The sequence below is a fragment of the Alligator mississippiensis genome, chromosome 2, assembly GCF_030867095.1.
Source record: "Alligator mississippiensis isolate rAllMis1 chromosome 2, rAllMis1, whole genome shotgun sequence".
NCBI lineage: Eukaryota > Metazoa > Chordata > Crocodylia > Alligatoridae > Alligator > Alligator mississippiensis.
This window is the reverse complement of record NC_081825.1, coordinates 232016725-232029705: the sequence shown is the minus strand read 5'-3', so window position 1 is coordinate 232029705 and position 12981 is coordinate 232016725. Positions and strand designations below refer to the sequence as shown.

At 45.3% G+C, this 12981-nt stretch overlaps 1 protein-coding gene across 6 annotated transcripts in view; it reads left to right on the top strand.

Annotated features, from left to right (window-relative positions):
• Nucleotides 1-12981, top strand: part of ACTN1 (actinin alpha 1) — a 131767-nt gene that overhangs the window by 23079 nt on the left and 95707 nt on the right. The window contains exon 1 of one of the 6 annotated variants that reach the window (XM_019476759.2): nt 4042-4168. The exons of the other annotated variants lie outside the window; for them this stretch is intronic. Within the exon in view, the coding sequence (XP_019332304.1) occupies nt 4064-4168 (105 nt within the window). The 5' untranslated portion in view covers nt 4042-4063. Of the gene's footprint in view, nt 1-4041; nt 4169-12981 lie in introns of those variants that run through there. 6 annotated transcript variants of the gene reach the window in all.

Here is a 12981-nt window from a genome sequence, read left to right as displayed (position 1 = left end):
GCAGTACCTCGCCGGGTGCAGCCATGGCGGCAGGAGTGGGAGGGGGCTCATGGAGCCAGCTACCTCCCTCTGGGGCTGCCTTGCTGCCCAGCTTAACCCTGCACATGACTGCTGGTGGCCCAGCAGCCAATCTACCAGCCTGGTGGTTGGGAGCCTCTGCCATAGAAGTCATTATGTAAGTAAGTAAGAAAACCTGTCTGAAATCATTCAGGGGACACACAAATGTCAGTCTAGTTGAAAGGGCTTCTCTAACAGGCACCTGAAGGACCTACTAGGTGATGCTGGCCACCTCAACGCTTGTGTTATAAAAATAAAGGAAGCTTGTTTAATTTATTATGAAATCCAGGGTTAATAAAACATATGATATCAGCCAAGAGGAAAACCACCATACCTCTCTCTGATGTTCCACCCACACTGGTTTCACAGCCTTAGGGTGAGGGGTTTCTGTAGGATCTGTGTGGACATCCGCGGTGTAGTTAAGATCCGCAGTGGCGTCTTATCGCAGATAACCGAACCAAACTGGAGACTAGCCAGAACCACAGCCTCAGGACCTACACACTCATGTTTTCTTCCCACCTTGCCCCCGGCTCGGAAAATCCAGATCAGCACTCTGTTGCTGTGACAACGGAGCTGAGCTGAAGGCTGTATTAAGATGACAGCCCCATACATTGAACTTGAAGGGTCTAGCATGGGAGCATTTTAAATGAGGTCCCCTGTCCTGAAACTTGCTTCCTCTTTCCAGTCTGGCACCTTGCGTTTGCTCTCAGGGGAGCAGTGGGTGAGAGCGGCAGAGGATTTTGTTAGCTGAGGTGTGTTGGGGCAGCTCTAATATAAGCAGTGACCCTGCTAGATTTGAATGTAATTTTGTTTGCACAGATAATTCCCCCCCCCCCCCCAAGCCCTTTACTTTCTTGCTTGTTGCAGGTCACAATGGCTCCTAAATAAATCTAGAATCCTGCTTAGTTCATCTGGTCCTGAGCAAAAAGTCCTATATAAATCCCATCCCTAACTTCTGGATGGACTTACAATAGCCAGCACAGCACTAACAACGCATGGGGCCTCAAAGATGTTGATGGACCTGACTGTGTTGATGCTATCTAGTGCCCTTGGCTACTGCCATAATCATTTCTTTCCTTCTCTTCTCCACCCTCATCCGCTTATTGAGGAGTGTGGTAATGAAACAAAACCTTTGGAATGTTCCATGTGTGCGGAGGGAGGGAGGGCAGCAGCACTGCCAGCATAATTACAGTGGAAAGTTATGCCATGGTTACTAGCCAGCTCTATCCTGTGTGCTCTGTTAGACTCTGTTCCAAAAAAATAGATCTTTCCCTCCCTTAATGCACGTGTTTCCGTGAAGACCGTTCAGTTACTGATGATGTGGGACAGTGCAAGTTAGAGACGGCGTCATGATAAAGGGGTGGAAGAGGGAGGGAGAGGAGACTGCACTTCGGATGAATCTTATTTGTTGATTTGCCTGTCAAATAGTACAGGCCACTATGGCACATGGTTGCCAAGGTGCAGAGAGAAGTGTGCGTGTTCAAGGTTATCTCTGTCTCCTGGATACCAACCATGTTGCAGTCGGTTTTCACTTTGGCTTGCGCCTCCTCGGCAGTGCTGTCCTCTGTTTATTTCAGCGCCAGGCTCTCTGCATGGCAAAGACGTTAGTCAGCCTAGTGCAGCATATCCACTTCTTTCAGAAGGATTTGGTGTTCTGTTTCTAAATCTGCATAACCACCGAAGATGTATCCAGCGCGCTCACAGCTCTGCTGCCTCCCACCCCAGTTGGCAGTAGTGACTCATCGCTGCCAATCTTTTTCTGAATGTGTGTGCTACGTGCTGATTCCAGTTCTGATGCTCACTCAAGAGTGATCTCTACCATTCTGTTTGGAGAATGGAGGTGGTTACCACCTGACTTCCACAGATACAGACCTGTGTTAGAGAACAGGTTCTTCCTATCCCAAGAGAAAGGCTGCTCTGTCTCTGCCATATGGATCTGTGGATTGAGAGCAAATGGCCTTTCTTCCTCTCCTGAAGGGTTGCCACATACTAGAGTTTGACCACTAGAACAGGCTGCTGTCAGTACCTGACTTTATGATATTTGTGTATCATTCCACATCAACAGATCACATGTAATACCATAATTGATATTGTTTTAGGCCCCTAAAGAGAAATTGGGTACTGCAAACATCCTGCTGTCTGCACCATGCTGGCAAGTGTCTTAAGGGGTGAGGGAGTGAAGCCATCAACTAGAATGATAGAAGCCTAAAGACAATGTTACAGTCCTGTGAGAGCTCTTTTCCTGGTTTAATTGGCACAGAAAGCACCCCTCCTTCTAAGCCCCAGTGAGACGACTTGAGCATTCACTTCATTCTCAGTGCCCATGGGACTCTTAAGAGTCAAGAGGCTTTGTCAAACTGCATTTGGAAAGTGCTCAAAATCTTGTCCGGAGGCATATTTTACTGTGCAGTTGGGCTGATTAAAATGTGGTGGACTTTCCCCATATTCCACAGAAACTGAAATGCTGCGCATGGGACTAAAATATCCACTTTAATGGGCATTTCTCAGCCTGTATCCAAGTAGGACTCTATGATCAACATTTTTTTTTCCTACCTCTGGACCAGGGGTAGGCAACGTTTTTTGGCCGGAGTGCCGAAAAACACCATAATGCCTACGATGGAAGGTGCCGGAGTGCTGGCATGGCAGAAAAACAAAATGAGGGCAAGGGGTACGTGGCAGGATACCCTGCTTGTGCCCCTTGCCCCCAACCCAAAGCCCCTGCCCTCCAGCCCGGGCTCTGTGGCTACCAGCAGCTACCCCAGCTCTGGGTAGCTACTGGAGCCCGGGCTGCTCCAAGCAGAGCTTGCAGCTGCCTGCTGGGAGCAGCCCGGGATCCTGCCTGGCAGCAGCTCCCCGGAGCCAGGGTGGCTGCAGCTGGGAGGCTCCAAACAGCTGTGCTGGGCTCTGGCATCAGCTCCGCACTGGCGCAAGCAGGTGTGCCTCGGAGCGGGTGGTGGGGGTGGGACCTGAGGCAGCGCAGCCCTGGTCACTTTCTCCCTTTCCCGGCACAGAGGTGATGCACTTGGCGCAGCTGTTTGTAGCCAGCCTGCTGCTGCAGCTGCCCAGAGCCCGGGCTGGCTACAAACAGCTGCGCTGGGCTCATCAGCTCTGTGCCAGGAGCGGGGGAGAGACCGGGGCTGCGCTGCCTCAGGCCCCTTCCCCCCCCCCTCCCCCCGCCCGCTCCAAGGCACACCTGCTCATGCCAGTGCCGAGCTGGTGCCGGAGCCCAGCGCAGCTGTTTGGAGCCTCCCGCCTGCAGCCGGCCCTGGCTCTGGGGAGCTGCTGCCAGCTGGGATCCCGGGCTGCTCCCAGCAGGCAGCTGGGATGCTGCAAGCCCTGCTCGGAGCAGACCAGGCTCCATCGCTGGCAGCAGCTTCCCGGAGCCGGGGCTGGCCTTGGCGTGCCAAGCAAAATAGCCTCGCATGCCACGCTCAGTACGCATGCCAGGGGTTGCCAACCCCTGCTCTAGTCAAAAGAAATGCATCATTCATTTGATGTTGATTGGGGCCCCAGCAGGGTGGGACTTACCTGCTGGGGAGGCGTGCCCCCCAAATAATTTTTTCTCCCTCTGCCTCAGTCTGCCCCCCACTTCCTTCCCCACAGACTTAACTGATGGGGGAGGGAGGCGGCTCCGGCACACGGTAGATCTTGAGTTGCTTTTAAATGCCAAAGGTGATCTCCTACTTAAAAAGGCTGGAGACCACTGATCTAAGGGCAAGTGGTGGGAGAGGGGAGGAAAAAGTAGATTTTTTTTTTTTTTCTCATGCAACCCAGGAAGGATCACTGCAGCCTTTCTTGGCCTTGGGTGGGAGTGATTTGGCTTTTCTGCCTACACCAATTGAAAGTGATATCAGTATTTTAATTGGGGAGGTTTCTGTAGACATCTGGATGACTCAAGCCATTTGGACGCCGGCAGATAAGAATGGACAGTCACATGCTGTATATCTCCCCAGTCTCCCTACTCCTCTGACTTGGAGTATCTGGGTGTGTATGCAAACACAGTTGCATGGAATTGAGGTGCAATTTGCGAATCTCTTTTAGGATTATTCAAATAAGAACCTGTACCAGGTTTGGCTGTGAAAGTTGGAGGAGAAGACATGCTGCTTGGATGGTGAGAACAAAATATTTTTTCATAATAGTAGCCAGCAGGACTACCTTTCCATTTTCACCTTGGAACTTGTCGCAGTCTGGGGCCACCCCTTGAGCAGATGTCCCTGGGGTCTCTTAGTTGACAAGATACAAAAGCTGCGCCAAAGGAACAACTGTGAATTGCACCAGGGCCGGACATGGGCATGGGTGACCTGGGCGGCCACCCAGGGCCCAGACAGGGTGCCCGGGAATGGTAATTTTAAAATTATTATTATCATTAGGTCTGGCGAAGGGGGCCCAATACTAAAAGTTTGCCCAGGGCCGTCAGGAGTCTAGGTATGGTGCTGATTGTACAGTCTTTTTACCCCCTCAGCCTTCTCACCTTTCAGAGTAGAAGAGAGGGTTTTCAAAATCGTTCTTTTAATCATTGACAACTTTGTATAATAAGTGATGGTGTTATGAAAAGCCAAACAATACCTCTAATTGCTTTATATTTGATGACCTGTAACAACTTAACCATTCAAGCAGGCGGGGCCATCTCGCTAGCCTTCCAAAGCAGTAATGGTCACCATTTCATTTGATTCCTACTTTTTTCCTCAGTCTCTCTCCTCACAGTGACTAAATAGGTTCAGGTTGCTGTGTTTACCCTTCATTGCCCTAGGTTATTGCCACCTTGAGCAGGTCTGTAGCTTATTTATGTAATGGACTTTCATATTAAGAAGGAACCATTTTAGTTGCCTTTAATGTCCTTACCGTGTGCTGTGAAGCAATTTTATTGAACTTGCCAAGCGTCTTTAATGCTTTGCAGACAACAAGATGAACCCCTACCCTAAAGAACTTTATTTTGATAATGAACATGACAGGCAGGGGACATAACATGGTGAAAAAAGAAGACCTAAGGAAGGATAAAGGTTACAAATAGATTATCTGGTTGCTCAGTGCAGGCAAATATCTTGATTCAAAGGATTCAGGGGTGTAGGTTGTATCTGTGTTGTTCTAAGGACTTAGGCAAAGGATGTTTTTAATGTAATAAAAGGTATTATTTTTCTAGCCAGTTCCTCAGTAGTGTGCGTTTTTGAGCAACACCATTGTGTTCCACTCCAGAGATACTTGCATCTGTGTGAGACATTTTTGAATTTGTCTGTTTGTGGATAAGGTGAAAGGTACCCTATCTAATAAACATTTTTGTTTGATGTGTGGGAGAAAGGTACCTCCCTTTTAGGTTCAAGGTTTCTGTTTTTGGCGGCAAGTCTCCCTTGTAGTTAATAAGCAACCAGAATGTCCACAGAAAGTGTTGGTTTCAGTAGCTATTGCTGAACTCTGACAGTTTCTTTTAGCAAAATGGGAGTGAGTTCTTTTATATTTAAACGCAAATAACGATAGCTGTAAGCTGCTTAGTGTAAAACTAACCTTTGTCTAAATCCAACTCTGTGTAAACCTCCTCTAACATAGCCTGGAGACACTGAAATGATGATGTTTTAAACCATTACTGGAGTATACTGTAGTCTACTAAGGATTTATAAAGGATCCTAAATTAGGTTTTATGACTTTTTTTCGAGAGCAGCTATTTCTCCTGAAATATTGAACTAGTGCTGCACATTTTCATTCAGTTGGGTTGTTTTTTTTTTTATTGCATGGCTATGCAGTTTTAAAATAGGTATTTCTGTTGCGCTAAAATATATGTTGTTGGTAATGTACTATGTTTACCTTCTCTTACTGAAATTCAAAACTGAACCCATGTTCTAGGTGAGGGCATGTCATTCTTGATTTTGTAAGCCTGCAATATAATATTGTCAGCTTCTTTCCATCCTATTTCATATATACACTGACATCTTGTTTGTCTGCTATATATTGAACCGAGGCATTGATGTCCATGTCAATTTCCTAGGTGATCAGAGTTGATTAGAATTTACATTTAACTTACAAACCAGTAAAAAGTATGAGCAGTTCCAATTTTTCTTGCTGATGTGAATCACTGTGTATTCATCAACAATGAATTTATTTTGTCATTGTGTAGCCTACTGCCTAGCTAGTCACCTAAGTTCTACTAAAGTTCCTTATGGCTCCTAGGTTTTATTAACCTAAATGGTTGTCATCTTATTGTTTACCCTTTTGCCAGATCATTAATAAATGCATTAAATGGCATTAGCTGTTGTACAGAACAGTTGGATACCCACTAATTTTGGTTTTTTGCTGGGATGGACATTGAACATTCATTCATAGAATCATAAAAATAGGACTGCAAGGAGCAATCTGTCCAAAAACAGGAGCACCTCTACCAAAAGCATTTGAGATGTTTTTGTCTAACCCATTTTTAAAAAACCAACACTGATAGTGATTCCATAATCTCACTAGGTAATCTATTCCAGCACGTGATTAGCTTTATACTACAGAAGTTTTTCCTAACATCTAACCTAAATCTTCTGTGATACAGTTTAAAACCATTTCTTCTTGTTCTGTCCCTATTGGGCACAGAAAACCATTCATAAGTTTTCTTTTTTACCATAACCTTTTACATATTTGAAGACCATATCATGCTTCTCCTCTGTCTTCCCTAGACTAAGAAAATCCAGGCTGTTCAATCTTTCCTTACACATCATGTTTTCTAAAGCTCTCCAGGTCTTTGTCACTCTTCTCTGAGCTCTGCCCAGGTCTTTCCGTGATGCCAAAACTGGACACATTACTCCAATTGAGGCCGTACTACGGGTGATTGGAGTGGAGGGATTTACTTCATTTCTTACATGCAGAGCTCCAGTTTACACATCCTTGCATATTGTTTGCTTTTTCTATGCAGTATGATATTCTTAACTTGAGTTTCTTTTGTGATCTACCTCTACCATAATTTGCAGATCCTTTTCAGCAGAACTGCTGCCTTGTCAGTCATTCCCCATCTTGTATTTTTAGAGTTGATTATTCTTACGTATGTGTAGAACTTTACATTTGTCCATATTGAATTTCATCATGTTTATTTCAAACCTTTGCCACACCCTGTCAAAATAATTTTGAATTTAAAACCTATCCTTCCGCTATGCTTGCAGTCCCTCCCAGGTTGATATCATCTGCATACGTAATAAGTGGACACCCTGTCCTATCATACAAGTCATTAATGAAAATGTTGAATTGTACTGGGCCTGCAGAATCCAACCTGATACTTCCTTCCTGCTCAAAAGTGAGTCACTGATAACTTCTCTTTTGACTGTTTTTCCAGTAGTTGGACACCCACTTTACAATAGTTTTTCTCCAGGCTGCATTATCCTCACTTGCTTAAAAGGATGTCATGTGAGATAATGTCAAAAGCTGGAGTAAAGTCAAAATATATCAGACCTTCTCCACTCTGCAGAAAGCCTGTAACCCTGTCATCAAAGGAAATCTGAATGTGCCTTATTCTTACCAAATCCGTGTAGGTAAGGCAGAATTCTTGTCACCTTGCTATCTTCCACGTGCTTACAAATAGTTGGTTTGATTATTTGTCCCAGCATCTTTCTGGAAATGGAAATTAAGATGATTCCTAACTCATTTGATCTTATTTTTCTCTTGGCCAGTTTCTAATCTGTGAGAGGGCATCACCTTTTGCCCAGTGATTATTTAGCTTCTTTGATAACCTCTGGTTAGTGACTTACATGGATTAAAAAAAAAACTTTTGACTAACCTACTTACTTGTCTCTCCCTTATTTGCTAATTTTGTTGACAGGCCTAAAGCTCGTTGGGTGAGTGGCATGAGTGGGGTGCCAACTTGGTGGGGTGGGAGTGCAGAAAAAGGACTGCCGCTATAGCCACACAATTGCGTCAATAGTACAGCGACAACCGGAAGTTGCTGCTGCCCCTGTGTGTGGCAGCTGCCCTGGGTGCCTGGCTGTATTGTTATTCCTTGGGGTGACTCTCCTGATCTCCAAATGTTAGTCAGAGCCTAATGCAATGAGGTTCTTATAGATACTACTATTACATATGTTATTGTAATACAAGTAAGAATCATGTCTGTTGTTAATTTTTAGTTCTTTGCAGAAACCACGCTGGCTATTTTCTTTCCTCTGTTATGTCATGCATGTTTAGGAGTTTTACTTGATTTGGAAGTAAGCCTTGCTGGCTTGTACTTCCCTAGGATTGCTCTTAGTGCTGCCCTTTAAAAAAGAAAATAGATACAACAGTTGTTACGATCCAGGCCTCTGATATGAAAGACAGCTCAATATTTTGTGGCTACCAATATTTTTGCTTTTTACTCTCAAAAGTTATGTTTGGCCTTGGTGACTTGTTCTTTACTATGTCAGTTTACTCTAGTACCACCTTTTCAAAACTTCAGTCTCAGGCACCATCCAGTCTGTAATACCTCAGAGTCTATGGTATGGTGGTTAGAGCGCTGTACTGAGAAGCTGGAGAGGTGCGGGTTTGAACCACCTTTTCGGATAAGTAGAGGCTAGAACCCAGGTCTACTTCCTCAGTGCCTGCCCTGACCATTGAGCTAGTGGGGCTGTCCCGTGGGATGGCTGTCTTCCTCCTTGTTTTTTCTGAGACATGTTCAGGTATGAATGACCAAAGCTGCATACCTGCCTGGTCACTGCCTTGCCTATGGAGCTTGCTCAGGATGAGCATCCACCTTGCAGGAGCAATACACTCACAATCTGTTTGTCTTAGTCCTGGATGAGCCACTTACATGACAGGCCAGTTGCCCTTTCGGCACACAAAGTGAAATAGAATTCCGCCTTTATTTTCTTGCGTGGCTTTGAAAACCTCCTCTACAGTAAAGCAGTAAATTGCTTAATATTTGACTTCACAGGAGGCATGTGAAGTGACTTCAGTAAGGGTGGAGATCAAGTAGAAATGTAATAGAACAGGGTATGACTGCAAACTATTTGCTGTTTTCAGAAGTGTCTTGATATCTACTGTGTTTTTAATGGCTTGTTTATGAACTATAGAGAAGATTAACGAGCTGCTAATAGGGTCAGAAGGACATTGCAAGGTATTGGAAAAAACCCATTGGTGATGAAAGTGGCACTATGAAGGCAAGAGGGATGTTTTGGGCTATTGATAACTTTGTTATTTAACTCTTCCGCAGTGTTTTGTCAGTGAAAGAACGTGATCTTAAGGCCTATGAATTCCTTGAAGCACTGTTCTGTCATTGTTGTAGAGAGAGCTATTGATTGGGTGCAACCTTTGAATTTGTTCACTTCTACTATGCTACTGTAATCTAACCATGCAAGTGTGACCATGGTAAGGCAGTAATATCTTACACTTAAAAGGAAAAGTACTTTTGCCTATGTTTTGTCTGCTTGACCATTAAAAGGCCTTGGTGTCCTTTAGAAATTTAGAGTTTGGTCAGGTTTTTGATCTTTAGGAATCTGTTTGTAAAACCCAACCTCGGCCTCTGAGTCAGTTCTTCTTTGAAGGCTATTGGGCTGCTCCTGACAGCATGACCAGTTTTGCTTGTCAGTGGAAAGTACCTAGGGTTTCCTTTATCAGATCAGTTTTCATTCATTTTAAGAGGCAAGGCAGGGCGACACCTTATGATAGCATTTGACCAAGTAAACTGTCACCAATACAAGCCTCTCTGAACAAGTTAGTCTCTAAGGTGCCACCCTGTTCTGCTTTCTGTCTTACTTCAGAATAACACAGCTAACTACTCTCTCTATACATTTTAACAGCACAACTCTTCTAGCAAGGCCTAGTCCTTTACCCATGAGAGAGGAATTTAGGCTTTGATTTTTAAATTTGGTGTCATCCTTTGTCCTTTCCGATGAATAATGTGTGGTAGACTCGAGAGTGGTGTCCTTCAAAATAGACATTTGGAAATCATAAAGTGAATGTTCTTGTTAGTTGAGAAGACTTCTTGAGACACAAGCTTGCTTATGTGAAATTAGATGTAAGTTTGCATTTGGACATAAGGTTGCATTTCAAGCTGTGTTTAACTTCGTTTTCCTGCCATTAAATTTGGGGCACAGTGACTGGGCTCCTAAAAGGATTAAAACTGAGATATGGTAAATACATAGTTCTAAAATGGACATGTCCATTGTATTGTAGTTTGTACACAGCCACTATGCTAGGACAAATTGGTTAATAGTATGCTAGGTGCATCTTGCATTTCGGCTGCCCATCCTTTCCAATTTGTCAAAGGCTAAATGAATAGATGGGAGTCAGGCAAACCCCTTACTATGTGTATGACTACTGACAGACATTAAAAAGAAGTGATGGGCTCTGATGCAGGACCTCCACCTAACGCAGGAAGTATATGATCCCACTAGGGGAAATGCCTTGCTGGACTTGGTGTTAGCTATGGGGGATGACCTGGTGGGAAAACTCCAGGTACAAGGTAACCTAGGGGACAGTGACCATTGATTGATTGAATTCACTATTCAGCGAAGGGTGGGTAAACTATCCAGCAGGGCTGAAGTGCTAAACTTCAGAAAGGCTAACTTCAGTGTGCTCAGGAGATTAGTTAGTGAGCCATTAAAACTCAAGAGCACTGGCGAAATGGGGGTCCAGGAAGGGTGGTCATTCCTCAACGGTGCAGAAAGAGACAATCCCATTGCATATAAAAGAGGGCAAAGGGGCCAAGAAGCCCTCTTGGCTGAACAGGGAAGTCCAGGAAAGCCTAAAGGCAAAGAAAGAGGTATACAGGCTGCGGAAACAGGGGGTAGCTACCAAGGAGGAGTATACCACCCCGGCTCGCACTGGCAGGGAATCAGTTAGGAAGGCCAAAGCAGGATTAGAATTTAGGCTGGCAACACAATTTAAGGACAACAAAAAGTCCTTCTTCAGGTATATAGGGAGCAAAAGGAAGGTGCAGGGTAGCATAGGACCCCAACAGGACAAACTAGGGTAATTGGTGACAAGGAGTGGGGACAAAGCTGAGCTCTTCAGTGAGTTCTTTGCATTTGTATTCCTAGATACAGACCAAGACAAATCTCCCAGTTGTGTCATAGACAGACACAGGAGGGACACCAGCCCACCAATTGTTAGTGCAGACTTAGTGAAGGGGCACTTGGAGGGGTGAATGTGTTTAAATCAGCAGGCCCAGATGAACTTTCTTCCAAGGGTGCTGAAGGAATTGGCCGGTGTCATAGCAGAGCCACTGGCACGGCTATTTGAGCGCTCATGGTGCTCGGTTCAAGTCCCAGAGGACTGGAAAAGGGCCAATGTGGTCCCTATTTTCAAGAACAGGATGAGGAAGGAACCAGGAAACTATAGACCAGTTAGTCTCGCCTCTATCCTTGGGGAAAACTCTGGAAAAAATCATTAGGGATCACATTTGTGGGAGCCCAGCAGGGGAAATAATGCTGAAAGGAAATCAGCACGGGTTCATTGCAGGTAGATCCTGCCTGACTAACCTTGTTTCTTTTTATGACCAGGTCACAAAATGCTTAGATGCAGGAGTCAAGGTAGATGTCATCTACCTAGACTTTAAGAAGGCCTTTGATATGGTATCTCATTCTGTTCTCGTAAATAAACTGGCAGGCTGCGATTATAGATGAGTACACGGTCAGGTGGGTGGCAAATTGGCTTAGGGGTCGTACCCAGAGAGTGATGGTGGACAGGTTGGTATCGACCTGGAAAGATGTGGGCAGTGGAGTCCCACAAGGCTCCGTCCTTGGACCAGTGCTGTTCAGTGTCGTCATCAGTGACTTGAATGAGGGTGTGGAGAACACTCTGTCCAAATTCACAGATGATACCAAATGATGGGGCAAAGTTAACACACCAGAGGGCAGGGAAGGGATCCAGGAGGATCTGGACGGGTTGGAAAAATGGGCAGAATGGAATAGGATGCAGTTTAACAAAGACAACTGCAAAGTGCTGCACCTGGGCAAGAAGAACCACCAGCACACTTACAGGCTGGAGGAGGACCTTTTCAGCAGCAAAGCAGCAGAAAGAGATCTTGGAGTCATAGCTGACTCCAAGATGAACATGAGTCGTCAATATGACAAAGTGATCAACAAGGCTAACCACACTTTCTCATGCTTTAGCTGATGCATGACGAACAGGTCCAGGGAGGTGATGCTTCCCCTCTATGCGGCACTGGTCAGACTGTAGCTGGAGTACCGCGTCCAGTTTTGGGCGCTGCACTTCAAGAGGGACGCGGAGACTCTTGAGACGGTTCAGAGGAGGCCACTCGTATGGTCAGAGGCCTGCAGGCAAGGCCCTACAAGGAGAGACTGAGGGACCCGGATCTCTTCAGCCTTCGCAAGAGAAGGCTGAGAGGTGATCTTGTGGCTGCCTACATCAGGGGGAGGGCAGCAGGGAATAGGAGATGCTGTATTTACTAGGGCACCCTCTGGAGTAACTAGGAACAATGGCCACAAATTGATGGAGAGCAGATTTAGGTTGGGCATTAGAAAGAACTTATTTAGGGTAAGGGTTGCCAGAATCTGGAATGGGCTTCCAAGGGAGGTGGTGCTCTCCCCTACTTTGGGGGTCTTCAAGAGGAGGCTGGGCAAGCACCTAGCTGGGGTCATCTGACCCCAGCACTCCTACCTGCCCAGGGCAGTGGGTTGGACTCAATGACCTAGTGAGGTCCCTTCTGACCCTAACATCTATGAAATCTATGGAAAAAAAAAAAGAAGCTAATTTGCATTTTATGGTTTCCACCTGCAGAGAGTTTCTCAACATCGAAGTGAAAGCAGTACAATAAAGTTTGTGAAGATGTGAAGCAAGCTCTGTTTTTTTTAGCTCTAAGCAGAGTCCTAAATCTTCACATTCATGACCTCCCTCATGAATATTTGCACCCCAAGTATAGATGAGAGTTGTGAGGTTTTAATAGGGTCTCAGCTAAACCTGAGCAAAATTATGAAAGAAGAGACAAGAAATGGTGCATGGGCCCTTTAAGATCTGAGCTAAAGAATTAATTTT